Here is a 24,891-nt window from a genome sequence, read left to right on the forward strand (position 1 = left end):
CTTTGTAAAGTGTAGCTAGGTGTAGTTATAAGGGGAAGATGTGTTGTTAGGGAGCCAGAGCACACATGTGGAGGAGTGTGTGGCTGGGGAGGAAGCTGTCTCCCTCTTGTGCTATTGTCCTCTTCTTCAGGCTACACTATACTTTGGATGATTGTAACATGAGGTACCTCACTCCAATATGTGCTGCACAAAAGTGTTACATCAGATGCTCAGGCCCTAGAAAGAAGAAAATAGAGAACAGAATCCTGATCGCTAAAAAACCACGAACCAGAGACTTCTTCCTTAACGACCTTAATGACAGCTATTTTCTTGTCCTGAAGATCCATTTCTTTTATGCATCCTCATCTCCATCAGGTTTTAAGGATGGGCCTTTCCAGTTCTATGGGAAACAAAATATTGGCTTCTCTGTGCATCCAGTGTGGTGCTTGGCCAACAGGACAAACTGAGGAGCTGAAGTTCTCGGACAATTCTTACTCGTGTTGAATGAAGCTGCTGCAGACTGGTCCTGGCTGAGTAAGAGCATCTTGACTGTGGGGAAGTGGAAGCCCAATTTACCTTGATCTGTCTTCGTTCCTCCAATAGTAATTTACTTTCAAACCTCTGCGTGTGACCTAACATTCTTGTGGCTGTAAAGTAAAACTCTCAGAGCGTGTCTCAATCCTCAGTGGACTTCTAACCTCCTCCAACCCTAAAGGTAGGGCCAGAGAATCTCTGAGTCCTGTAAAAAAGATTCCATTCGTTGCTGTAGCTGACGACCTGTGTTTCCACCAAGGTTTTTGATAAATATCTTGATATATGATCTCTTGTTACAAGTACATAGAAGTTCATGTACTCCCCCCCCCCCTTTTTTTTTTAAGGAAAAAACAGATCCAGGATAATTTTGAATCAGTTTTCCTGGCTACTGTCAATCATTGGCTCATAACAAACTTCTTTCTTTACTTAAGTAGAATTATTCTAATTTAACATTTCATTCTACAAAGTTGTCTATGCCTGAACATGGACATGATATGTATTTTCTTATCTTAAAAACAAAAATTTAAACTACTATCTCATGATTATATTTCCAAGATCAACTTCAACCAAACTTTGGGACCTGATCCTGGAAAGCTGATATAGGAAGCATGCCTTCTGTGGAGAATTAATCTTACCCACTGTTCAACTTACCCCATTCTCCATCAAAGACCACGGGCCATTTATTCAATCAAATTGATTCATAATAGCATCACAAGGATATGAGTGATCAGGGAAACTGAAAACAAAATGTACCAAAAGCTAAAATATACCAATAGTGTGACCCTATTGCTAGAAAATTCCAAGTCATGTCAATTGATTTTATGTACAAATTCAGAATATTGTCAAAAAGTGACTTGTGTTTTAGTTTAAATAACATTAAATTTTGTGTTTAAACTTGGAGATTGAAATTAATCTATGTAAATATTCCAAAATCTGAAATATATAGAACATCAAACATTTCTGATGTTAAGCATTTCAGATAAGGGATGCTCAACTGATATTATCTTTGAAGCATGGATTTATTATTATTATTTTTTGGTGGTAAAATGGAGAAGACTGGGCTTGTGTTCAGCCTAAATGTATTAGTTCACCAAGTCTCTTAACTCTCTTGAACTTTCCTTTACTTGCTGATGAAAATCAGGGTAGACTTGAGATTATCTATGGTTATACCTCTGATTAATACAGTGGTTTCTTAGAAAAACAAACTTTGAGAATTTTGTTAGGTACAAAGCATTCTTTGTGTTGCGATACCCTTGGTGGTTCCTGCGCCGTTCCCATGTGAGTTTCCTAGGTCCATTACACAGGTCACATTACCCTGTTACTTTAGGAGATTGCCTGCACTTCTCTGTGCAGCTGGTACGGGCATTTTTGTACCTCATCACCTCTGTTATTCACAGTTATCCAGTGATGAAAATTGGGCTGATATTATCTCTATTTCATTAAATCAAGAATTAAGTTTACAGAGCTCGAGCAGAAATCTGACGTCTGCTTGTGTTGTCTCTGGCACTGATGAATGACATGCTTGGTGACCTGCCGTCATAACTGTGTCTTATCTGAGAATTTTAGGTGTGGTATTTTTTTTTAACAATAAGGAACTGATTCTTGATGCTAAGAAATATGTTTTTATGTAGGCAGGCAGGATTTGGACTTCTGATCCTCCTACCTCTTCTTCTGCCTCTACTCCCTAGTGCTGGGATGACAGGTGCATGGTGCTACCCTAATGCGAAGACTGTTTTTAGCTGAAGGCAACCATAAGGAATGCTCCAGTGTACAACCAGCATCTTCCATCCAGTGAAGGTTGGAGCTCCCCAGACTCAGTTCATACCTCTATTCTCCAGGATCTACACACAAGAACACCCTTGCAGTTGTCTCCTAGGGATCTAGGGTTCTTTTGGTTACCACGTCTTGCAATGTTTGTTCTCTTCTTTCTGTCAAATTTTTATCTGTTCTTTAAGTTCTTTAAGCTGCCCTGTTAATTATTTGCTTGTAATTACCCACAGATATAGGTGCCCTTATCTTTGTTTACTGCAACCCTGGTGTGGGAGGTCCTCCTGTCTATGTGTTGCTTTTATTGGTTAATGAATAAAGAAATTGCCTTGGCCTGATAGGGTAGAACTTAGGTAGGTGGGGAAAACTGAACTGAATGCTGGGAGAAGGAAGGTGGAGAGGGAGACACCATGGGGCTGCTGCCAGAGTCAGACATGCTGAAACTTTGCCGGTAAGCCATTGCCAAATATACCAATTAATGGAGATGGGTTAAATTAAGATGTAAGAGTTAGCCAATAAGAAGCTAGAGCTAATGGGCCAAGCAGTTATTTAATTAATATGGTTTCTGTGTGATTATTTTGGGTCTAATTTAGGTGGGCAGCCCGGACCAATAAGCAATGGCCTCCATCCAACACAACCCTTCCTTCCTTCCTTCTTTCCTTCCTTCCTTTTCTTCCTTCCTTCTTTCCTTTCTTCCTTGTAGTACAAGTCATTGCTCATGCAATGCTGTGCTGCAGCCTCCACAGTCTCCATCAGAGCACACCTATTCTTTCTTTCTAACCTGTAAGTAAGCTTCCTAGAAGTATAATTGGGAATATCATTTTTTTCTTGCCAGTGCTGGGAATGGCTCCTGTAGTCTTAATGCATACTGGTAAACCTATCGACCATGAGCTGCATATGGGGGGCATCTGGTCACTCTTGTAGTCTGAGAGAGCATAGATCATGATACACATGCTGAAAATATGTGTTAATTAAATTAGCTTTAATGAAGATGATTAAGTTAACATTTTAGTAAAACTTTAGTCTTGCTTCCAATGTAATTTGTTGCAGTAATTTCCCCTTTCTTATTAGTACTCAATGTTTTACTTTTTAAAATTGAAAACACTCATAAAATATATAAGGACAATGAAAGCCTTTCTTCCTCCAAAGAACTATGTGAAATGCTGATCTCCTGCTTCAGCACGTGGGATGATTTAATAGTGATTTATTCCATTTTTTGAACACGCTCATTTCCAGGATTCTTTGAACATGCCTATTTCCAGGATTTCAAGTATAAGTAGGCATTCCAGGTTCATCTTTTTTGTTTCCCTCATGGCCTGGAAGTTATACATTTCCACAAGTAGCCCTGGTTTCACACAGGGGAGAAAAGTACTTAAAAGCCAAGCTTGGTGCTCTCACTGTGTCCACTGATATTATTGTTTCCAGGCCCTCTCAATGGCTAAGACAGGAGCTAATTGCAATGATACCTCTATCTGCCTGTTTCAATAATAGAAATCAGCAGTTAATGTTGATATCTCAACTTTAGCCCCAAACTACTAGTTCAAGTACCCTTCAAGTACCCTCTTGGACAGTGAGTGTACCAGCAGATGACATATAGCATAGTCATACTTACCTGATTCAGATTCACTTCTATAAGGCTCTAACTGACCATTCTGATTGCCTCTCTTTCTCTCCCAGACTTATGGGTTTTTTCCCCCATTGGGTTTGGGCTCTGCAGGCCACACCAGGCCACTGCTTTGCTTGGACACTCTGTCCAAGTGCCACTTGGACACTCTGCTCTTCCAGGTGGGCTCTGACAAAGCACACTGAGAAGGATGCTTCCTGAATCATCTTTGGACTCTAATGGCTTGCCTATGTGCATGCACAGAGCCTTGACTCATAAGGGATGCATAGTCTGACTCTCTGTCGCTTCCCCTACTTAGACACAGTCAAAGCCTTGTTTAGACTCCAATTTCCTATGATGTCCTTCCGCCTTGCAGGCCCTTCTCCTTTAGTCAAGCCCCACCATGTCACTAAGGATCTTCTCCATGCCAGTGTTATTTGTTGATACTTCTTGGGAAGAAAGGGAGGCAAGTAAATGGGAGAGGAGAGGAGGCGAGTAAACCAGATGTACTTTCCTTAAGAACAGAGTTCACAACCTGTGGGTCAAGGTGGGTCAACCTTTGGCAAACCCTTATCTCCAAAGAAACTTATATGATGATTCATAATGGTAGCAAAATTAGAATTATGAAGTAGCAATGAAAATAATGTTATGGTCGGGGGTCACCACAACACAAAGAACTATATTAAACTGTATTAATGTTGCAGCATTAGGAAGGTTGAGAACCATGGCTTTAGAGTTCTTAGTGTTTCCACAGAGAGACACAGTTTAAAGAAGTAAATTTGCCCCTGTATGTTACAGTAACAAAGGATTTGGGCTGGAAAAATTTGTAGTTATTAAGAAAAGTAGGCTGGGGATATAACTCAATTGGTAGAGTGTTTGCCTAGCATAAGCCTTAGGTTCAAGACCTACCACTAGCAGGAGAGGTAGCATAGGCCTAATTAGCACTTGGGAGGTAGAGGCAGGGGGATCAGAATTCAACAGTGATTTTTCAGCTACATAGATAGCTTGAGGCCAATCTGGCCTATATCAGACCCTATCTTAAAAAAAACAAACAAAAAAACCAACAAACCCTGAAAAAGTTGAAATCAGCGGTCCTTTCCATTGCAGAATTAAATTCTTAATTCTCTCCTAAGTGTTTTCATATTTTATATTCTACTTTTAAATTAGATGCTTAGAAACAAAGAATCTGGGTGGCTTCTCAACTTTGCTAATTATCTTGTTTCTAGATGAGAAAATTGAACAGAGGAGTCCTGTGTTTGCCAAGTGACTTTTCACACGCCTGAGTCAGAGACAGAAAGAACGTATTTCAGATCCTCTGACCAATAGTCATGGCTTGCAAACCTTGTTTTTATCATTTGAAACTATTTGAACTTCAAAGTACATTTCTAAAAAAAAGCATGCATTTTGTGCATTGTGCCTTATGTTTTAAGCTGGTAGCCTTTTCATTACTAGTTATAGTACTGATAAATGCCACATTTTGGGAGCCAATCAGAATCTAGTAGATCTGTGGTGATTATAATTTACTAATGTAGAAGAACTAGAAATTAGCCCTAATTATCTGTCAACTTGCAATTTTATGACTATTTTCTTTAATCTCATACTTATATTGTATGAACTATACTTAGGTTTTCAAGCAGCTTATTATTTGTTATTTTATGGGATTTGATTGACTGGCAAGTACGTGCATAGACATCTGTGACTATCAAATTATACTAAAAAAATTCACAATGTAACGTTTGTATTATTGAAAATCTGTTCATTGCACTCGACCCCCAGCCCAAGGCCTCAGCACACCTCTGAGTCCACAAAGGCAGTTGTGGGCATGCTGGGAAGAAAAAAAAAAACATCTTAATGGGTGGAGGCCAGCCTTTGAAAGCATCCATTCATGTGCAGGGGCCACTTGTTAGTCACCAAAGCAAAAGGGAGAAACAGACCACACTCCAATAAATGAAAACTCCAATAAAGAGCCTGAAGAGCCTCATCAGCTGGGTCATGAACTAGCCCTTTGTGCTATCAACTTACTTTAGGCCCATAGGTGAGAACTTTGCTTTTTGAGCATCATTCTGTAAATTAACACCAACAAATGGATAGAGTTTTATTTATTTATAAATTGGAAAGAATCTGCTCTCAAAGATCATTCAGTCCAGGGCCTTTCGAGGCAGGGCTTTTTGTGTCCCGTATATGCGAGCACTCACCGGGGATCTGTTGATCTGAATTGCTTCCAGTCATGAAGAAATTATTCTCCACACTAGTGCTTGGAGCACTTATGCAGAAAACTTCCTCCTGGCAGCTGCCCTGGCACAGCTGCTTGATGCCCCTGCTGTGAGACAGCGCATAGCCCCGCCTTCTTTCGCAGGACCGTCCTTCAGCTGCTCTCACCTAGGCCCCCACCTTCCTGGAATTTTCCCTTCTTCCCCCCTCCCCCCCTCTCTCACATACACACACACACACACAAACACACACACACAAACACACACACACAGAGAGAGAGAGAGAGAGAGAGAGAGAGAGACAGAGAGAGACAGAGAGACAGAGGGAGAGGAGGGAAACACCCAAATTTCTTATGAGTAATACTTTCTTTTTCCGTCCACCTCCTTACTCGTCGTTAGCTGTGTATCTGTTTTTGAACTTGCTGTTCTTCGGAGCTTAAAGCACACCCGCCCTGAAAGGCACGAACCTCACTTTGAATTCTTTTTTAGCCGTCTGACAGCCAAGCCGGTTTCACTTTATTTCTCTGTTTCTGGATCGTTTCATCCACCGGATACAACCTTTGTCCCCCAAACACCACATTCACTTTACACAAACTTGTTGACCTCACACCCAAGTCAGCTTTTCTTGAACCTTCATCTGAACAAATAAACATTCCTTGTGATCTGCGGATATCCCGAGCGGCGTCAGGAAGGGCCCGCAAGGACCGTGCTGGCTCAGCTAGCCCACCAACATGAGACTGATTTGGTTTCCTCTTTCTCCTCTGATTTTAAGAAGTGAGGCAAAAAGTCAATTCCTGTTAATTTCTTAGACAATGCAAGGGACTCTAGACTCCGCTCCAGGAAGCTGATTCCTTGGAGGTAACAAAAACGTGGCACCTGACACCAGGAAGGAGACTAGGGACCCCAACCTGGAGGTGGGCTCCAGGGAGGGAGCAGGCACCCCTGCGGCTGGGATGGCAGACCCAGAGGTAGGCACCCAGGCTCTGCCTGCGCCCCTGCGTGGACACGCTCGGGAGCTCAGCCTAGGGGAGTGTGACACCACGTGCTACAGAGGCGGGGACAGCACCCTCCCTCCCCCTCTTATCTCAAAAGGGTGCGGGCCGGATCCCAGAGCTTCCCAGAGATAGAGGGGGGGTGAGGAGAGAGAGAGAGAGAGAGAGAGAGAGAGAGAGAGAGAGAGAGAGAGAGAGAGAGAGAGAGAGAGAGAGAGAGAGAGAGAGAGAGAGAGAGAGAGAGAGAGAGAGAGAGAGAGAGAGAGAGAGAGAATATATTTTGAACCTCAGAGACCGACATAGACACTAGAGGTGAGAGGCTACCGTCAGCTTGCCAAGTCCACAGGGAGTAGAGAGAGGGTCCTGCTTAGACTGGGGAACCTCGGAACCTGTGGTCCTGAAGGCGTGTTTCTCTGCAGCTCCCTGGGGGGAGGGTAACAGTCCCTACCCTTCCACGTCTGCAGCGGGAAAATAAAACCTCAAGACAGGAAGAGGAGTTGGGGTTGCACAGTCGGAGAGGATTTAGTTCCCCGAAGTGTGGCGCGCTTGGGGCTTTATATCCGGGACAAGCGAGTGTCACCACACTGTAAGCAAATCCTGAGGCTTCAGCAAACTCAGCTCCGGGCAGCTGGCCCCGCGCCCGGCTTGGAGTTCGAGACTCTGGCCACGCTGTGCTCTGGGGCCCGCAGGAGGCTGACCCGGTGGCCTTTATCTCTGTCCCCCCCTTTGTTCCTTTTATCTCAGGTTCCGCACGAGGCCTGGAGGGGCCACGCCGCCTATCACCGCCTCCTGACTGTGCTAGGTCTTCAATGCCCTGAAGGTTTGGGGCTGCAGAGGACCGCGGGCACCGAGTGTCTCGCTAACTGGGCCAGGCAGTGACGCGGGACGGTGGCCCTCCCACCCCAAGGGCACTGACACCGGGGCATCCACACGGGTCCCTGCACCCGACAGCTCCGGAGCTGTAGACTCCACACGCTCCACGCTCCACGATGACTCCCTGCCGGGCAGTGGCCGGGCTGCTGCTGCTGGCGGCCACCGGCCTGGGACACCAGGAGGAGGGACCGGAGCTCGACTTCAGTGAGGACGTGTTGAGCGTGTTCGGCGCCAACCGGAGCCTGTCTGCCAAGCATTTGGGGCTCCTACTGGAGCGTCTGGGGGCTGCACCCCACCAGGGAGCTCTGGATCTAGGACAGCTGCACTTCAACCAGGTAAGGGGCACCCCCGTGGTCCATAGTTTCCATAGATTTCCATCCTCAGAGCAGCCTTTTTTTTTAGAAGGGAGAAGCACCAGAGAAAGGATTTCGTCAAGTTTATAATGTTTGAGGCGGTGACTGATGAGTGTCATTTGATTCTCACAGGTTTGTTAACTGGGGCTCAGGGACTACTTTTAGGGATCCGGCAGCCAGAAGAGGCTTGTTCGGGTAAAGAAAAGTCGATAGAAAAAGGTTAATGAAGTAGTTGAGCGAGGGAAGCCACCCCGAGACATGTGTCTTAGAAAAGAATGACATTTTTCAATCTTGCCGAAAGAGAGCCATTGACTTAACTTACCCAGTCAGCAGAAGGAACCTGTCACATGCGGTCCTTATCAGCTTCAGGATGAGTGACCACTCCCACTTAAAAAGCGCTCTTGTGTGTATTGCGTAAGGCCCTGCTTAACAGCTGGAAGGGCATACTGTACTGGTGGGGAAACTGAGAACACCTTAATCCCACATCACAGAATGGTTGGTGATTCAGTTGGTGGCAGGCTGGGATTGGAGTTAATTTCTAGTCGCTGTTCCGTCATGTGAAGTATTTGATTCTAGAATTAATTCAAAATAATAAAACACATGTTTCTCAGGCTTGAATCTGAGGGCAGACTTGAACTTTAGAGAGTGATTAGAAATCATACTTGTCACAGAACTGAGGCTAAGGGGCTTGGTGATGGCGGCCCAGAATTCTGAGTTCTAATCCCCAGTACTGTAAGCCAAGGGAGGGGGCAGTTAAATCAATGCTTCAGCCCCCAGTTTCTGCTTGCCCACTCATGTTAAATAGCCGATGAAGCAGTTCATAGATCTTTTATAATCTTGGGGCAGTGGTAGTTGGCCAGAAAGGAGTCTATTATGGCTAAGATATTTTGGGAAATTCTACATTCTATAAACTCTGCTTTGGAAACATGGCATTTTCCAATGAATCTGATCTTTGATTATAATTAAGGAAACTTCACTCAGATAAATTCCCTGATGTTTATCAGCACTATAGTTCAGTTGCCTTCTCCCTTCTTTCCTTCCTTCCCTCCCTCACCCCTACTCTGTCTTCTCCCCCCTCCCCTCCTCCCCTCATCCCCTCCTCTTCTCCTCCCCTTCTTGGGATTAGATTTTAGACATAGTGTGTCTTGTATGCATGCCAAGTGCTCCACTACTAGCTATAGCCCCAGCCCTGTGATTTTGCCTCTGTTAGTAATGTCTTTCAACATTTAAAATGTACATAATTTAAGACGCCAGATTTTCTGATGCTGTGACGTGGTCTTTCTTTGACTTAGAAGAGTTTTGTGGTGCCCTTATGAAGAGTTTTTAAATGTAAGCAGTCTCTAGTTCCATTTCTTGCATATTTTTAAATTTGATTCAATGTTTAAAAAAATTACATGTAAAAAGAAATGCCCACATATTTTAATTGTTGCCCCCTCCCCTTTATTGATTTTGTGTGTGTGTGTATGTGTGTGTGTGTGGCAGGGTTTCTCTGTGTAATATCCTGGCTGTCCTGGAACTCACTCTGTAAGACCAGGGTAGCCTTGAATTTACAGAGATCTGACTGCTTCTGTTCCCCAAGTGCTGGGATTAAAGGTATATAGCAACACCACCCATGTATTGTCTTCTTTTAAGAAAAAAAAAAAGATAGTTTAGCTGACTAGTTTCTAGGTAGGTGTGGTCATTTGCTTGGAATGAAGTTTAGGGACAGGACTTGAGCTGTATCTGTAGGTCACATACTGTGCTGACTTAAAGGATAGCCTTATCTGGTAGTGTCTGGAGGTGACTTTTAAAGGGGCCAAAGACCCCAAGCTACCCTTGCAAAGATAGCAGAGGGTATGCCTAAACACTGTAGGAAAATCGGTTTAATATACTAGTAATACAATTCTTAGTTTATAAGATGGTAGGGTGTCTCAATAGGTAAATTATATGTTGATAGCTTTAGGCTCTTTCTCGAGGTTGCATGTGTACTTTCATTATGAGCATCAGAAAGAGGCAGGAAGAAGCCAGTAATTAGCCTGGAAACAGAGAAGCCAAGAAAAACTCCTGCACTAATCAGGCTTAACAAACATCTATTTGCACTTCTGTGAAGTCTCAGCGCGAACAGCAATCGCTGGTGGAATGATGGCAATGGCAATCTAGAAGAATCCATGAATTCACTGGTAATTGAGAGATAGACTTGCCAAGGCACTCAGATGTGCCCCAGCATCAAACCATCAAATTCGAAATGAAATTTAGAATCTTTAATGTCTTCATACTCGAAAGAATGCCCCTTCAGCTCTCTGTCCACCACAGAGCAGAGCAATATAAATTCTACCGTGGGAAATTTAGCTATTTGACTTTGAAAGAGTCCAAGAATGTAGAAGGTTTCCTCGGGCCAGAAATTTCTTAATCTTCTACAAGGCCTTCAAAAAAATTGTACTTTTGGATGAGAGCTTTGATAGCAGTCGAATCAACAGCAGGTTTGTTTGATAAATTTGGATGGGGGCAATCATAGGTACCACTACCTTGCTGCTTTGAGAAACGGAAGTTACTTGGATTCATAGTGGAGAGAGTAAAACAACCCCGTTTATGATTTTGCCTTTTATAATGGCTACTGTGGGTAAGAAGTTAAGTGGAATAACCTAAACTATGTGAGAAAGAGGGCCTTGGTAGCCAGATGGCTCTGGAGGGTCCCTCGACTGACACAGAGACTGATTTGTCCCAGGAGATGCTTGTCACACACGAGAAAGGCCCAGAGTTCAGAGTATCGAGGAATGAGGGGTCTGCCTTCCCTGTGTCCCCATGTTGCTTTCCCATTCCCCTTCTTTACTTTCCCTTCATTTCCTGTCTTCAGGAAGCTTATCTCCACGTTCTGTCATGGGGACACTGGTTCAACAGCTCCTGAAGGGAAACCCTTGTTTTCTAGATTAGTATGCTGATCTCTAGAAACATTTCCAAACATTCCTGGGGTTCTGGAACGGATGGTAGGTGGCACTATGGCCTTTGCTGCACTCCGTCCCTCTGCACCCGGGCTTCACCTCTCCAGCTCTTCCTGAGTGTCTTGCAGCCATCCCCCACATCAGAGGTTTCTCTGTCCTATTCCTATTATTATCAAGTTGCCTTTTCTTAGATAGGGTGCCTATTTTTAGACTATTTGAATTTATAAACCATCTTCCTAAAGCAAGGTGGCATTCTTTCTTTGAGTAACCATCTATACACTTGTTTTCACTAATGAAATCCAGATCCTGAGCCTGGCATTTGAGGCCCTGCTCCCTTGTGCCAACCTTCCTTGCCATTGCACCCACAGGACTATTCATGCTTCTCTGAATTTCTGTGTGCTTTCACTCAATGCCTTCCCTACAAGGACCTGCTTTCCCGTGAGTTTGCCAATCAAAATAAACATCTTAGAAAAGGTCTAGTTAATCTTGTCCTAAAATCATGTAATCCTCAATTTCTCTATTTTCTGAATTCTCACAAGATTTTTTATTACGGTTCTATCAGTTACCTATATATATGTTCAACAAATACCTCTATTAACGTCTATAAATAGCAGTGCTCATTTTAAATACAGAGCTTATTATATCACTCCTTGAAGCCATCTGATCCCTGTCAAATAAGCTATGAATACATTATTAGTATTATTATGTTGTTGTTTTTTAATTGTTATTACCATTATTGTTTTGAAGTTCTGGTAATGGAACCCAGGAACTCTGAGGAGCCAGGCTCATGTTCTACTGCTTAGGTAGTCATCACCCTAAACTTCAAGTGCTTTAAGATGGCTGAAAAGCCTTTTTGTGCTGTGTTCTGTATCTTCCAAGCTACCTGTTGGTACCATAGATGCTCACGTGCGTTGCTGTATCTGTTTAGACATTGCATTCCCAGGAGCTTTCTCGGTCTGGCCAAGAGTTTAGGAGAAATTCCTTCCTCGTATGTGGCTCTACATCAATTGATGTAATTGCTACCATCTGGGGGGCATGATTGGGATTGTTTTCTCTGACAGTTAAAGAATTAAAAGTCAGAAAAAAATCTTGCATGCAACAGGTGGTGGCATGGGAAATCTCAGACATAGCAGACAGAATCAACCAGTAAAGAAAGACTTTTATTAGGGGTGAGGAAGCACACACACTACAGTAAGGCATAGAAAGAGAAAGACACTCTGCCAAGTGGGGTGGGGCTGGGGAGTGGGGGAGGGGGCTTGGGAGCCCCAAATCTGGCCTCTCTTTGAGGGAGCAGTTTAAGGTATTTGAGTGGGGGGGGTAGTGTAAGGTCTTTGAGGGATATTTCTCCCCTAATTTAGGGTTTGGTCACTCTGAACAAAGACAGGGAAAGGAGTAAGCCAAGAACCTGGGGTAAACTTGTCCTGGTCGAGGTCTCGACCTTGTCATACTGATCCCCAGGCAGGGAGCCCTGAACAGCCAGGCCTTTGTCCCAGGTCAGGAGTACTGGGAAGAAATTATACTTTTGTCATTTTTAATTATCTTTTTGTGACCCCCTCTTTCTGTCTGTCTGTCTGCCTAGCAGGGATCTGTCTGTCTAACGGCTAAGCCCTCACAATCATAGTGCAATGCGTGTGTAATTTCATTTATGTCGCCACGCTTTTCTGTTTGCGTGACTGTCTCACACCGACACTTCTTTCCAGTGAGACTTGAAACAGGCAGGTGGGAGTGACCCCCACATCCCTTCAGGGGCTGACATAGTACCTGGTTCATACCCTGTATGCAGTAGACAATTTGTTTGGAATTTTGGAGTTATTTTTCTAGGGTCTCAAATTCTTGAGGTTCCTGACTCCCGGACTTGCGTTTCTAAAAGTTAGCGTGAGAGCATGGAATTCAGGGATGGGTGAAGATGGGAACTGAGGAGGCAGCTGCAGTGGGTTTTACAAAATGTCCTGACCATTTCAACCTGGAGGTAGCAGAAGGCGCTATTAAAGGCTTTCCTCCCAGGCTTATGCAGAAGGCCCCCCAAGAACACATATTCTTCAACTGTATTTATCTATTTGATAAGCATGCTATCACCGAACTATGTCCCTGTTCTGTCTACTGCAATCTTTGGCCTGGGATGGTTATTTAGTTATGATGTCTTTTCCCTCTATTCTCTCTGGTCTTACGAAGCTAGAATATAGACGGAGGTTTCTGTCCCACTTGGGTCTTACAGCCGTTCAGTCTCAAATAAACACACAGAGGCTTATATTAATTATAAACTGGCTGGCCTATTGCTCAGGCTTATTACTAACTAGTTTTTTACAACTTTTTAACCCATAAATCTTATCTGTTAGCCACGTGGCTCAGTACCTTTTATTGGAAAGGTATTCTCATCTTGCTTACTCTGTGTCTGGATGGTAACTGCTTCTGCCTTTCCTCTTCCCAGAATTCTCCTAGTCTGGTCACCTTGCCTGTACTTCCTGCCTGGCTACTGGCCAATCAGAGTTTTATTAAACTAACATGAGTGACAATTCTTTGCAGTGTGCAAGAGATTATCCCATGCTACTATAGGTCTCTAGCAGTAGGAAGATAATTCCTTACTCATGCAATGGATGGCCAAGGTAACAGTACATAGCAGAAAGGTGTGTGTATGCATGTATGCTGGTCACTGCATGCACAATATCCATTATTGTATGTATTGCTTATTGTCATCTGTTACATTCTTTTTTCCTGGGGTAAAGGCAATGATAGACATAGTGATGGTAGGCATTCTAGGAAGCATTGACGATGGGTGGACACGTTTTTTTTTTTTTTTTTCCCTTTGGCCTTTTTGTGTCGAGGTATGGATAAGAATAAATCTGGCAGCAATGCCTTCCAGCCTGCTGCTTCTCATGAGACCCTGGGGGTGTGATGTAGAGAGGAGATGCTTGGGTCCTTGTTAATCCTCCTAGAAGATGGCTTCCCGATGCCTCTTCACTCCAGCCCTCCCATTGTTGGCAGTGCACAGCGTGTTGTTTTTGCAGGCTTTGGTAAAACGAGGGATCTGCATGATTCATTCATTTGGCTGTGATGTCAAGAGCTGCCTTTGCCTTGGCACCAGGTGTGGGTGGGATCCACTTAAGGAGAATGCTTATCATTCTTTCCCTATCTCACTCCCAAGTGTGTGTCTTTATCTACTCCCCCATGAGTCATGTGGTCTCTTTTGTATAGAGTGTAGATATTTACAGTAGGGATTTCTAATATCTCATTATTCTATACAACCCTTTTGATTATTTACTTGTAATACCACATTTTGTTGTCAAAACACTCTTATGATAAAGGCACCATTGTGTGTCTTCTCTATCAGGAGACTATGGCACAGAGATTAGGTACCTGAATTTAATGTCATAAGCAGTAGTGCTTAAGTTTTTGTTATAGTCTAAGAAAACATTTTATCTAGGTAGATAAGCCATTAACTTCTGGCCATAGTTCAAAATATGAGGTAATGGTTCTTCCCACCATAAGGGACAGTGACAGGCAAGGGTTGAATTTTCCCACTGTGAAACCCACTGCTTTGCAACCATGACCCTAGTTTTATTGTGCTTTCTTTAAATCTAACGCACTTTGGAATCCTGCATCATTTATCACTTTCGGTGGTAACTGGAGGGACCTGCTGAGAACAGGATAATGGGAAGGTAAGTAGGAATGTAAAATGAGGCCTGCAGCTGAGAAGGATGGCTGACTGCTTCGTACAGAAAGGAAAACTGACCCCAGAGAAGGCGACTCTGTGGCTGGTTGCTGGAATTTGTGAGTTAACTGCATGCAGGGCCGTGTTCCTGAAGGGATGTACAAGAGTGAAAAGTTAACCTTTACGTAATTTACTTATTAAAAAAAAAGTTTGGAAGCCCTAGACAATCTTAGAAACTACGCCATTTTCAGAGACCTAATGGTAGACTCTTCAGCTCACTTAATGGTAGACTCTCATTTGTAATGGACACCAATCACCTTCTTCTTAGACTACTTCCCTGTTGTGTGTTTCTGTAGCCAAGTGTGTTTTTCGAATCCTGAGATTTCTAAGGAAATGAAACGATCGTCAGATTACCTTTGTGATGATGGAATCGGAGAGCATAGAAGTCTTCAGAATGGAGTTTTGTTTAATTTTGGTTTCTGTCTCTTTCCAAAGATTCTCCGTTGTTTCTTTTGGACTGAAGTTTAAGGGAGACAAAAGCATAAGTCAGTGAATCAATGGTGCAAAGCTGAAAAGTAGCATTACATCCTTTTAATCCAAATATTTAACATCTTTGCTTCAGAAGTTTGCCTACTTTTAAAAAAATATATACATGTCTAACTGAATAGTTAGAGGAAAAAGAAAAACACAGTCCCTAAAATAAACAAGCTTAGACAAAGCTCCTGAGGCGGTTTTAGTTCTATGAGCCTAATTCAGTGTAATCCATGCTTGTCACCACTCGGGTGAGTCCTTCAGATCTCTAACTATTTTAGACAATGTAACAATGGTTAACACTGTGGCATCTAGCATCAGGCTGAAATTTAGATTCTGTCACTTAGTAACATATTTGTTCCAGTCAAATGACTTACTCCTTGAATCATAGTTTTCACCTTTGTGAGTCTAAATGGATGAGCCCTACCCATAGACAGGGTGGTTTGAACGGAGGGTGACAACGTGAGAAACAAATGTAGTGCATCTGCTTCATTTTAGATACTCAAGTATCCAGTGTGTGACCTGACCTAACAATAAAACCAGAAGCCTTTCCTTGAGCCGCTTCATACAAAGAACAGTAAAAGAGACAATGCTTAGAAAACGATCAGCTTGGGCCTGCGTCAGACGTATGCTGAATGCACAGCCATTGTCCTCGTAATACCATTAACTGATATAATTGTATTGCATGTAACGACGGGGGACCTGAACACCTTAGGGTCAGCCAGTTTATAGAGGAAGGGATGGCGTGAAAAGGCAACCAGGATTAGTGAGATAAAGAGGTCATGGAGAAGCATGCCAGCTTGGTGACTTTAGTTCCCATTGATTTTCACTGTGAGAAGCCCTACCGCTCTGCCTCTACTTCCCTTCATTGAGCACTGGTACATTCCCGAAGATGTCAACCTTAGGTGTAGAGTCTAAGGACAGGAAGAGTACTTGAATAGATACTGGAATTATGCCTCCCCCCCAGAGCACCTCTCAGGCTGTCTTTAGGAATTCTCTGACCTTTATTCTTTCTTTATACACTTGTATCATCCCTAAAATGTAAGTGGTTTGGGGGGGTCCATACTGTGCTTCTAGAAACTGTTAGATTGTGGTTTCTAAGCTTAGGTCTACTTCTAAATCTCTGCAAACCTCGATATGGATTTTGCAAGCCAGAGAACCCAGGGCCCTCTTAGTTTAGTTGAACCTCAATTAGCTGGGAAATCAGAGAAATAGCCATTTTAGTCTCCCTGGGAAGAGAAGAAACTCATGGCTTCTTTTAGCATGGGGAAGACGAGCAGTAGGCTAGGCTTCAGACTAATGAAGATCAGAAAAATCAGTAGTTTGATTTTGAGATGAGAAATAGATTATGTGCCACGAATTAATCATGCATTGTATGACACACAGGCCCTTTTGTTAAAGATCACATGGTGTCACTGATACCAGATCGTGGGTTTGTGTGAAGAAGCATGATGGAGTATGGTTTTCTTCAAGAGCTGTGCTCTCAGGGTTTGGTCAGTATGTGCCACTTTACCTGTATCTATTAATATGAGAAGCAGTTCTTGATCTTGGGACGAATGGCATTGAAGTACATGTGGCAGGAAGCATTAAATTCCTATTATTCTAGCGGGAACAATGGCTGATATCTGCGGGTGTGCCAGGCATTGTGCTTGGCGCTTCCTTCTGCACCATCCCTTCAGTCCTCACAGTCCTCTGGGGAGACGGGGCTGCCAGCTCTGACCCTCAGTTCTTTTCCCTTGTTGATCCAAAGCAGATGCTGCATTGGTCAGGCGGCTCTGTTATGAGTCCCCTGAGTATTCCCTGGTTTTGGTGCCTCCTTTTGTGCATGCCTGGATCAAGAAGTGCCTGAGTGCCTCCTCCATTTCCTCACTTCCCAGCTACTTCTCAATGCACTATGGTCGGATGACTCCCACAACTTCCTTGAGATTATTCTCCACAAGGTCACCTGGACCTTGATGTGTTAAACACAATGGCTGTGGCTCCTGGCTCACCTTTCTGTGGATTTTTTTTATGATTATAACCTCCTTGAAACCCACCCTTTCCTTGTTTGCAGCCATGTCTTACTTAAATTGCTGTTAGGTTCTATTTAATGTTTCATGAACTTTTCCTCCGTCTTTCAATATTGCAGTTCTTAGAGTTCCTCAGGCCCATCTTCTTTGGAGTCTACACACTCTCTCAATCCCTTTAATCTCCACACTTGTCTCTTTCTGTATTTGTTCCTATTTCTACCTGGGTTGCCTTGGTGTAGATTTTTCCCTTGGGATTCAGCCATGGTCATAAAGGGCAACCCTGCCTCATTCCCAGACTCAACATGTCTGCGCTTGCCCGAAATTGAACCAACTCTATTTCAGCGTCAGACACTTGAGAATCCTGTTTTCTCCCCACCAATGTTAGGCAAGACCTGGATCTTACTCTGTTCTTTCACCCCCTTTCCTCCCTCTCCTCTCCTCCGTCCACTATTTCTCCCTCTTTCTCATGTATAATGTACACGAGTCCTATCACAGTAACTTAAATGTCTGTTATTTGATCTGAACGCCAGCGTCCTCTTTGTGTAATGGAGAAAAAAATGTAGCCACGTAATAGGATTGCAGCAGTGATAAAGTCAGACAATGTAGCCAGGCACGCTCTCTTGTGAGGGGCAGGATGTCCGCTGTGATTGATGCCCTTGAACCCATCATGTCCTCATTTCCCTTTCTGTCTTCCTCATCTTGGTCCGGTGTTTTGCTCTAATAATGAGCAAGCCTGAATACATTGGCTCCAGAAGACTTCCCAGGATAGTTCAAATCATTTGAAAACGCCTTGCTTGGAAGGCGACCCTTGCGATCATATTTCTTTAAACATATCTCTACTTTCCCCTTCCAATGTCAGCTTGGATATTGCTTTCTTTAGGAAAACGTTGGCAATCTCATTGCTTTTAGGAGAGGTTGCTCGACGCTCGGCAGACCATGCTATACTCATGTCTTATCAAGATCTGTGATATGAGAGACAAAGACACCGAGTTACCTTCTATAGCCTACCAATGGCACGGTCATAGTGGCTACCATGTGGCTGCTTTTCAGGTAGTATTTGTTGAGTGAAGAGAAAAACAAATTTTTTTCCCCTTGAGGCATGATCTAGCTATATAATCATGTGACCCAGGCTGGCTGCCTCAGTATCCTTGTGGAGGATTCTAGGTAAACACCACTACTGTCAACTTGACATTAACTTTAAGATATTGGTTTCAGCACAACGTCCTAAATTAGTTCAGTCCAGCTAAATGGCTTATTTGATGAAATAAATCAGTAATTCTTTGTTTTTCTTGGAAATGAATTTTAAGAGTAACATGAAAGCAACATATGTTAAAATTTTAACAATATGTTATCTGAGTAGAAATAAATGAGACACTATTATATTTAATTTCTGAAGTTTCTAAGATTCTTTTCTCTTGTTTAGATGTAAATGTTTTTCTCCGTGTCTCATAGCTACATTTTTTAGAAAGACTTGGAAACTCTGGTGTCAGTGCTAGTTAATTTGAGAATCACTAAGCTAATTCTGGGAAATTTATGTAGAATGAATGTAAAACTTATGCCTTTAAGAATGATCTCTTTGGAGGTCCTAGGAAAGTACCATTGGCCCATATTTCTCAGAATTCTCTTCAGATATATGTCCTAGTTTTAAATCTCTCTTCATGCACCTCCTTTATATCCAAAACCGTGGCAGGGGTCGAAGAAACCTAATATGCAGGAAGTTCATCCTCTCTAGATGTCCACGGTCTGCCTAAAAATGTATGTATCTTTGTAAATAGATAACATTATAAGGGAGTTATAATAAGTGCTAAACAAATAAATAATATGAGTGTGGGGTTCTAGAGAGGGAGGAATTAACCTGACAATGTCAGGTGGGTTTCACAGGGGGCTTTGCAGAACAGAAAGCAGTTATATAGTTTGAGATAAGAGTATCCGAATTATGGGTCTTGGGGGTATAAAGTCACACTGAAGGTAAAATACAGGGTTTATTAGGGCTTGGTTAGCATATAGAGTTTGTGGATGTTGGAAGAGGTAATCCCTCCAAAAAGGGAAGGGATTATCTGAGATAGATAGTTGAGATTTTTAAGTGTTCTGACACTTGCTTATGTGTGTATGTCTTCCGGGAGAATGAGTTCGAGGAGGTGGTGCTAGTGATGTTTCTAACAGAAGCTGTCTTGTAAAGTTGTAGGACAAATAGGATGAGGGCTACACAAGATTACAATAGAAACTCTGCTATTAGACGTCCTCTGCTGTGTGACCGTGGTGGTTTGAATGAGAATGGCTCTCACAGGCACCAGGAAGTGGCACTCTTTGAAAAGATTAGAAGGATTAAGAAGTGTGGCCCTGTTGGAGTAGGTGTGTCCTTGTTGGAGGAAGAGTGTCACTAGGGGTGGGCTCTGAGGTTTTAAAAGCCCATGCAGTCTGTCTCTCTCTGCCTGTGGAACAGGATACAACTCTCAACTGCTCTTCAGCACCACACCTGCTGTGCCTGTTACCCTGCTCCCTGCTGTGTTGATAATGGACTAAATCTATGAAACTATAAACAAACCAACAGAATAGTGATAGCTGAGTACCAGCCTCAGCACTCTCTCAGGGTTCAGAACAGGACTTCTCTGACAAGAGGAAACTGGCTTGGGAATGGGATCTGAGGGGTAGAACAAACTGACTGACTCAGGCATGTTTTACTGGCATGTTTCTTTATTCCTTGGGGAAAGATGCAAAAAAAAAAAAAAAAGAGAGAAGGGAATAAGGCATAAGGGTAAGTAAGGGCAAAGCATAAGGCTAAGGGATAAAGGGATAAAGGCCTAAGGCTAAGGGTAAAAATGGGGGGTGATCTCCACAAAGCTTTCAGTTTATATAGGCATACAGACAAGTTAACAATCTCATAGGCAATAGCAACAGTATCAAGCATGCATTTTCTCAGAGTCATAAGAAACCAGTGGATCTAGCAAGGAGGCATCTTATGTCTCAGAGTGGGTGTGGCTGTGAAGTTCCCCTGCCACTGGGAACACAGCCTTGGTAGCTCTACTAAACTGTGGGCTTGATTTGCATTAGCATCTAACTGGTTGAGTTAAAAGGAATTTCTTCTGGGGGCCCTGCTTTTGACTCCAGCAGGGTGACAAGGTGAGAAAATTTCTCTTTGAAGCTAGTTTTAGCATCTCAGGCCTTTTTTTCCTGTATAAACAGTTAATTTCCTGGGCTATGATCTTATGTTAGTTGAAACTAAGGTAAAGTGCAATACAGAATATTAGTAGCCTGAAGTCAGAGCAGAAGACCAGGTGATTACACTTTAGCTCCATCAAAGATTCCAGAAGGATATAATATTACCTAAGTAAACAGGAAGTGCATTGTAAGCAACTTTCGAAACTCTAGAATTGACAGAGACATCTCACTGCCTGGGCAGTCACCCAAAGTTCTTCTGTACCAGTGGGACACCCATCTTCAGCCTACAGGCCCATAGTATCCGGCAGACTTTTCCACGAAGCAGAAAATTTCAAAGACAGTTCCACCTATGTTGGCAGTTTGTCAGTCACTATCTTCTGAGTCCTGAGAATGTAATGAAGCAGGAACCCTGAAGGATGGTTTAACTTTTTGGCAAGTTCAGCAGTTATTTCTCTGTGAATCTGGCTTGTCTAGTTCATACAGCATAACATCAAGAAGTTCAGGCAAGAGCAGTTTCTTTCCAAAATGAGAAACCAATTCTATAATAATCCTCTTTGATGCCCATCATCCTCTTGAAGTAGATTGGTGCTGCCAGGAGCAGATGTGTCTTATAGTCATGAAAAGTCCCAATATCTTAAAACATTTTAAATGCCATATTCTATTAGTTTTTGAAAGATTTGAAGAATACTTATTTATCTGAAATTTATCATTTTATAGCTAAAAAACCTAACTAATATGACTACAAGCTTGACTATTATAGATGATTATCTATTAACCTGTATTTCTTAATTATACATTACATTTTTAAATGAGCTGTACAAACATAATACCCTACTCAAGAGAAAAAATATACATATAACAAAATTGACCTTAAATTTGTGCCAATAGACCAAGATCCATACCAATGCAAAGTATTCATCTCTATAGCATACCCCTTTTTAAATGTAAACAAACATTTATAAACAATATTTGGGAATTTGGGCATAGTTCTCTCCAAACTGTTTCTTGATTTTTGTTGGGCAAAGTAATTTTAAGGGTTTACAGAGACCTTTTGTGGGGGAATTGGTCCATCAAACCACATTAGTCTGGAAGGAATCCATAGGTTCTCATGTATGGAAACAAAAGCAGAACCTCTTTTTCAAAGTAACGTATCCTTAGACCCAAATTTTGAAGTCAAGATACCTTTAAAGTATATATGTTGGTTTAGCTTAGCAATGTGCATAATGTCTTTACTTAGCTCATTCACACTCAAATTATTCAAAGAAAGCACAATAATATAATCCAGACTCTCTGTGTATACTCCATCTTTACATGGCTTAATTTTCCTACTCTACTACCTTTTCTACAACTTTAATATTTATTTTATTATCTTTGCTCCTTTAATCAATGATATTACTCTTACTGTCTTTTTACTTTTTTTCCTCTCTCTCCTAAGCCTATGCACATTTATCCAATACTGTGCCCCATTTAGAGATCTTTTCCATCTGGATTTGTCTTTATTGTGTGCTTATCTGTAATTATTTTTTGACCAGGAGTGCTTTTTTTTTTTAAATGCTAAGTGGGTGTGACTGGACCAACTCTGTAGTCCTGCCTGTTGGCTCCACCCAGTCCAACATAGCAGAGGCATGTTTGCTTTCTCTGAGAACCATACACGCTGCCCCAGCTCCAGGGTTTCAGTGCGTCTGTGTCACCATTAAGCAGTTTGTAACACGCTGTTCACAAGCCCAATTTAAGTGGTCGGCCTCCTGAAAGAGCCAGAGGTGTTTGTGCAAATAGCATGAAACCACACACATTTTTTTGTTTTGTTTTGTTTTTGCTACTACTGCTGAGTCAGGAAGATCTCTCTTAAATGAGCCATGCTGCCCCCCTGCTCACCACCAGCAAACAGAGCCCATCCAAAAAAAAAAAAAAGTGGTTAAAAATTTTTTTTGTATGTGTGTCTAGAATTCCTTTTCAAGCTTTCTCAGGCTTTATGTGGATTTAGCTGGGCGCCAATCTGTTGATGGAGGCTGTTTGTTTCTTGGCTGCCCAGACTCGAAATAATCACACTGAAACTATATTAATTGCAACACTGCTTGGTCAGCGACTCTAGTGTATTCCTAGCTAGCTCTTGCATTTAATTTAATCCATTTCTATTAATCTGTGTATTGCTATGTGGTTGTGACCTGCCGGTATTTGGAGCTGTTGGGGGCTGCGGACCCCCCACACCCTCAATTTCTTGTAAATAGCTTGTTTTCCCCTGCTCTGAGTGGCCTGCTGCTGCTCTGAGCACAAGACCCTGATGGCAGAGTGGGTTCTGATGAGGCCTGCAGCTGAAAGATCCCGAGAGCTGGAGTGTGGCCCAAGCACTATGTAAGCTGCCCCTGAGCACAAATAAACGTGGCACTCTTGTATCAAGAGTGACCTGTGTCTCTGTTTCTGTGTTCGTCTGTATGTTTTTATGTCTCCAGGCCCCATTCCTAAGGCTCGTGTTCTGACCTGCAGTAGCATGGGAGCTACAGGGTCTATAAGAAAGTAGGCTGAGAAAGCCATCGGGTGAAAGCCAGTCAGCAGCACCCCTCTATGACCTCTACGCCAGCTCCTGCCTCCAGGTTCCTGCTCTGTTTCAGTATCTGTCCTAACTTCCTTCAGTGATGGATTATGGATACAAAAGCACAGGGCAAATAACCCTTTCTTCCCCAACTTGGTTTTCGTTTTAGCAATAGCAACCTAAACCAGGACAAATTAGTACCTGGATAATGGGGTGTTGTCGTAACAGACTTGATCATGTTGCCTGTGGAGGGTCGTGGAAGGACTTTGGAACTCTGGGCTAGAAAAGACATTGAGCGTTATGAGCTCACTGGGATGCTCTATAGGGGCTTTGAAGATAAGACTGTTTAGAGCAGTGCAGATAACGGAGACCTGGCTTGTGGAGTCTCAGAGGGAAGCACTACTCTCTTGAGTCATTTTGTGTGAAGAATCTGTGGTTCCTGGGCAGCAGGAGCTGAAGAAACAGCTGATTAACAAGAGACCAGAACCACTGAAATAAGACCCTCGTTTTGCTGGGAACTGGATTCTGGGCAGCTGGGGATGAAGAATTAGCTGTGATTAAGGAAAGCCCAGCATCACCGAGGTGAAACCTTCTGGGAAATGTTTTGTCGGCGTTAACACATGCACGCCGTGTTTAGAGTTGGCCAGGGGTATACCTTGTGCTGACAGCCAGACAGGGTCAAATGTAGCAATCTCCCAAGTGGCACTGGTTTTGAAGGTATGACAGGGTGACGGAGAGCAGCTGAGGCTTGGCGCTGTGAGAGGACAGGAGAGGCCATTGGTGAAGGTGCAGCCTCAGGAGCGGTTGAACATTCAGAATTGAAAGGGTCGTGGAGAAAAGTTGAGGCTTGGTACCATGAAGAGAGCCCAGCAGAGGCATGGGTGAAAGTGCAGCCCAGTTTCAGTAGAAGCCCCAGCATCTTGGAGTTGCCTGTGTCATGGGACTCTGAGCAGTAAGAACAGTGGCAGCGGGGAAGTGGCGCTGACCCAAGCTTCAAAGACTTTGTAGTGTGTGCTACAAAGAGCAGAGGTGGAGAAGTGACCCAAACCCCTTGGAGGAGCCCAAAAGATTGTGAGCGAATCGCAGATATTGGACACTGATTTATTTATACTTTTGGAGCGTGGTTTTGCTTTGTTCAGATTATGATTGTGCCTTGGTTCTTCTCCCTTGCAGCAAGAAAATATTTAATTTATTTTGGATTTTATAGGAGGCCACAGTTGAGAGACTTTGAATTTTTAAAGGAATTTTAGACTTTTAAAAGAGACTGGATTTTTTTTTCTTTCACAGAGACTAAATTTTTAAGTTTTAGAATTGGTAAAGACTGTGAGATTTTTTTTTTTTTACATTTGAAATATGTTTTACGTTTGTGATATTTATTAATCCGATATCTTGGGAATGACCCCCCCCCCAAGGAAAAGTTATATTTTAAAAAGTGTTGTGTGTTAAGTTGACAAGGGTTCAATTTTTTTTTTTTTTTTTTTTTTTTTTTTTTTGGTTTTTCAAGACAGGGTTTCTCTGCAGCTTTTTTAGAGCCTGTCCTGGAACTAGCTCTTGTAGACCAGGCTGGCCTCGAACTCACAGAGATCCGCCTGCCTCTGCCTCCCGAGTGCTGGGATTAAAGGCGTGCGCCACCACCGCCCAGCTGACAAGGGTTCAATTGTATTGGCTAATTTTATGTCAGCTTGAGACATCTGGAAGGAGGGAGCCCAGTTGAGAAGACACCTTCATAATATTGGGCTGTAGGCAAGCTTGTACAACATTTTCTTATTTAGTGATTGATAGAG

At 42.8% G+C, this 24,891-nt stretch overlaps 1 protein-coding gene across 2 annotated transcripts in view; it reads left to right on the forward strand.

Annotated features, from left to right (window-relative positions):
- Nucleotides 1-7,297: 7,297 nt before the first annotated feature.
- The window catches only part of Slc39a8 (solute carrier family 39 member 8), a 54,379-nt gene continuing 36,785 nt past the window's right edge, over nucleotides 7,298-24,891 (forward strand). Inside the window, exons 1-2 of one of the 2 annotated variants that reach the window (XM_038311170.2) lie at nucleotides 7,298-7,397; nucleotides 7,830-8,293. In XM_038311170.2, coding sequence (XP_038167098.1) covers nucleotides 8,075-8,293 — 219 coding nt within the window. In that variant the 5' untranslated portion in view covers nucleotides 7,298-7,397; nucleotides 7,830-8,074. Of the gene's footprint in view, nucleotides 7,398-7,478; nucleotides 7,672-7,829; nucleotides 8,294-24,891 lie in introns of those variants that run through there. The other variant, XM_038311171.2, reaches the window with a different exon arrangement.

Source organism: Arvicola amphibius, chromosome 14 (assembly GCF_903992535.2).
Source record: "Arvicola amphibius chromosome 14, mArvAmp1.2, whole genome shotgun sequence".
Classification (NCBI taxonomy): domain Eukaryota; kingdom Metazoa; phylum Chordata; class Mammalia; order Rodentia; family Cricetidae; genus Arvicola; species Arvicola amphibius.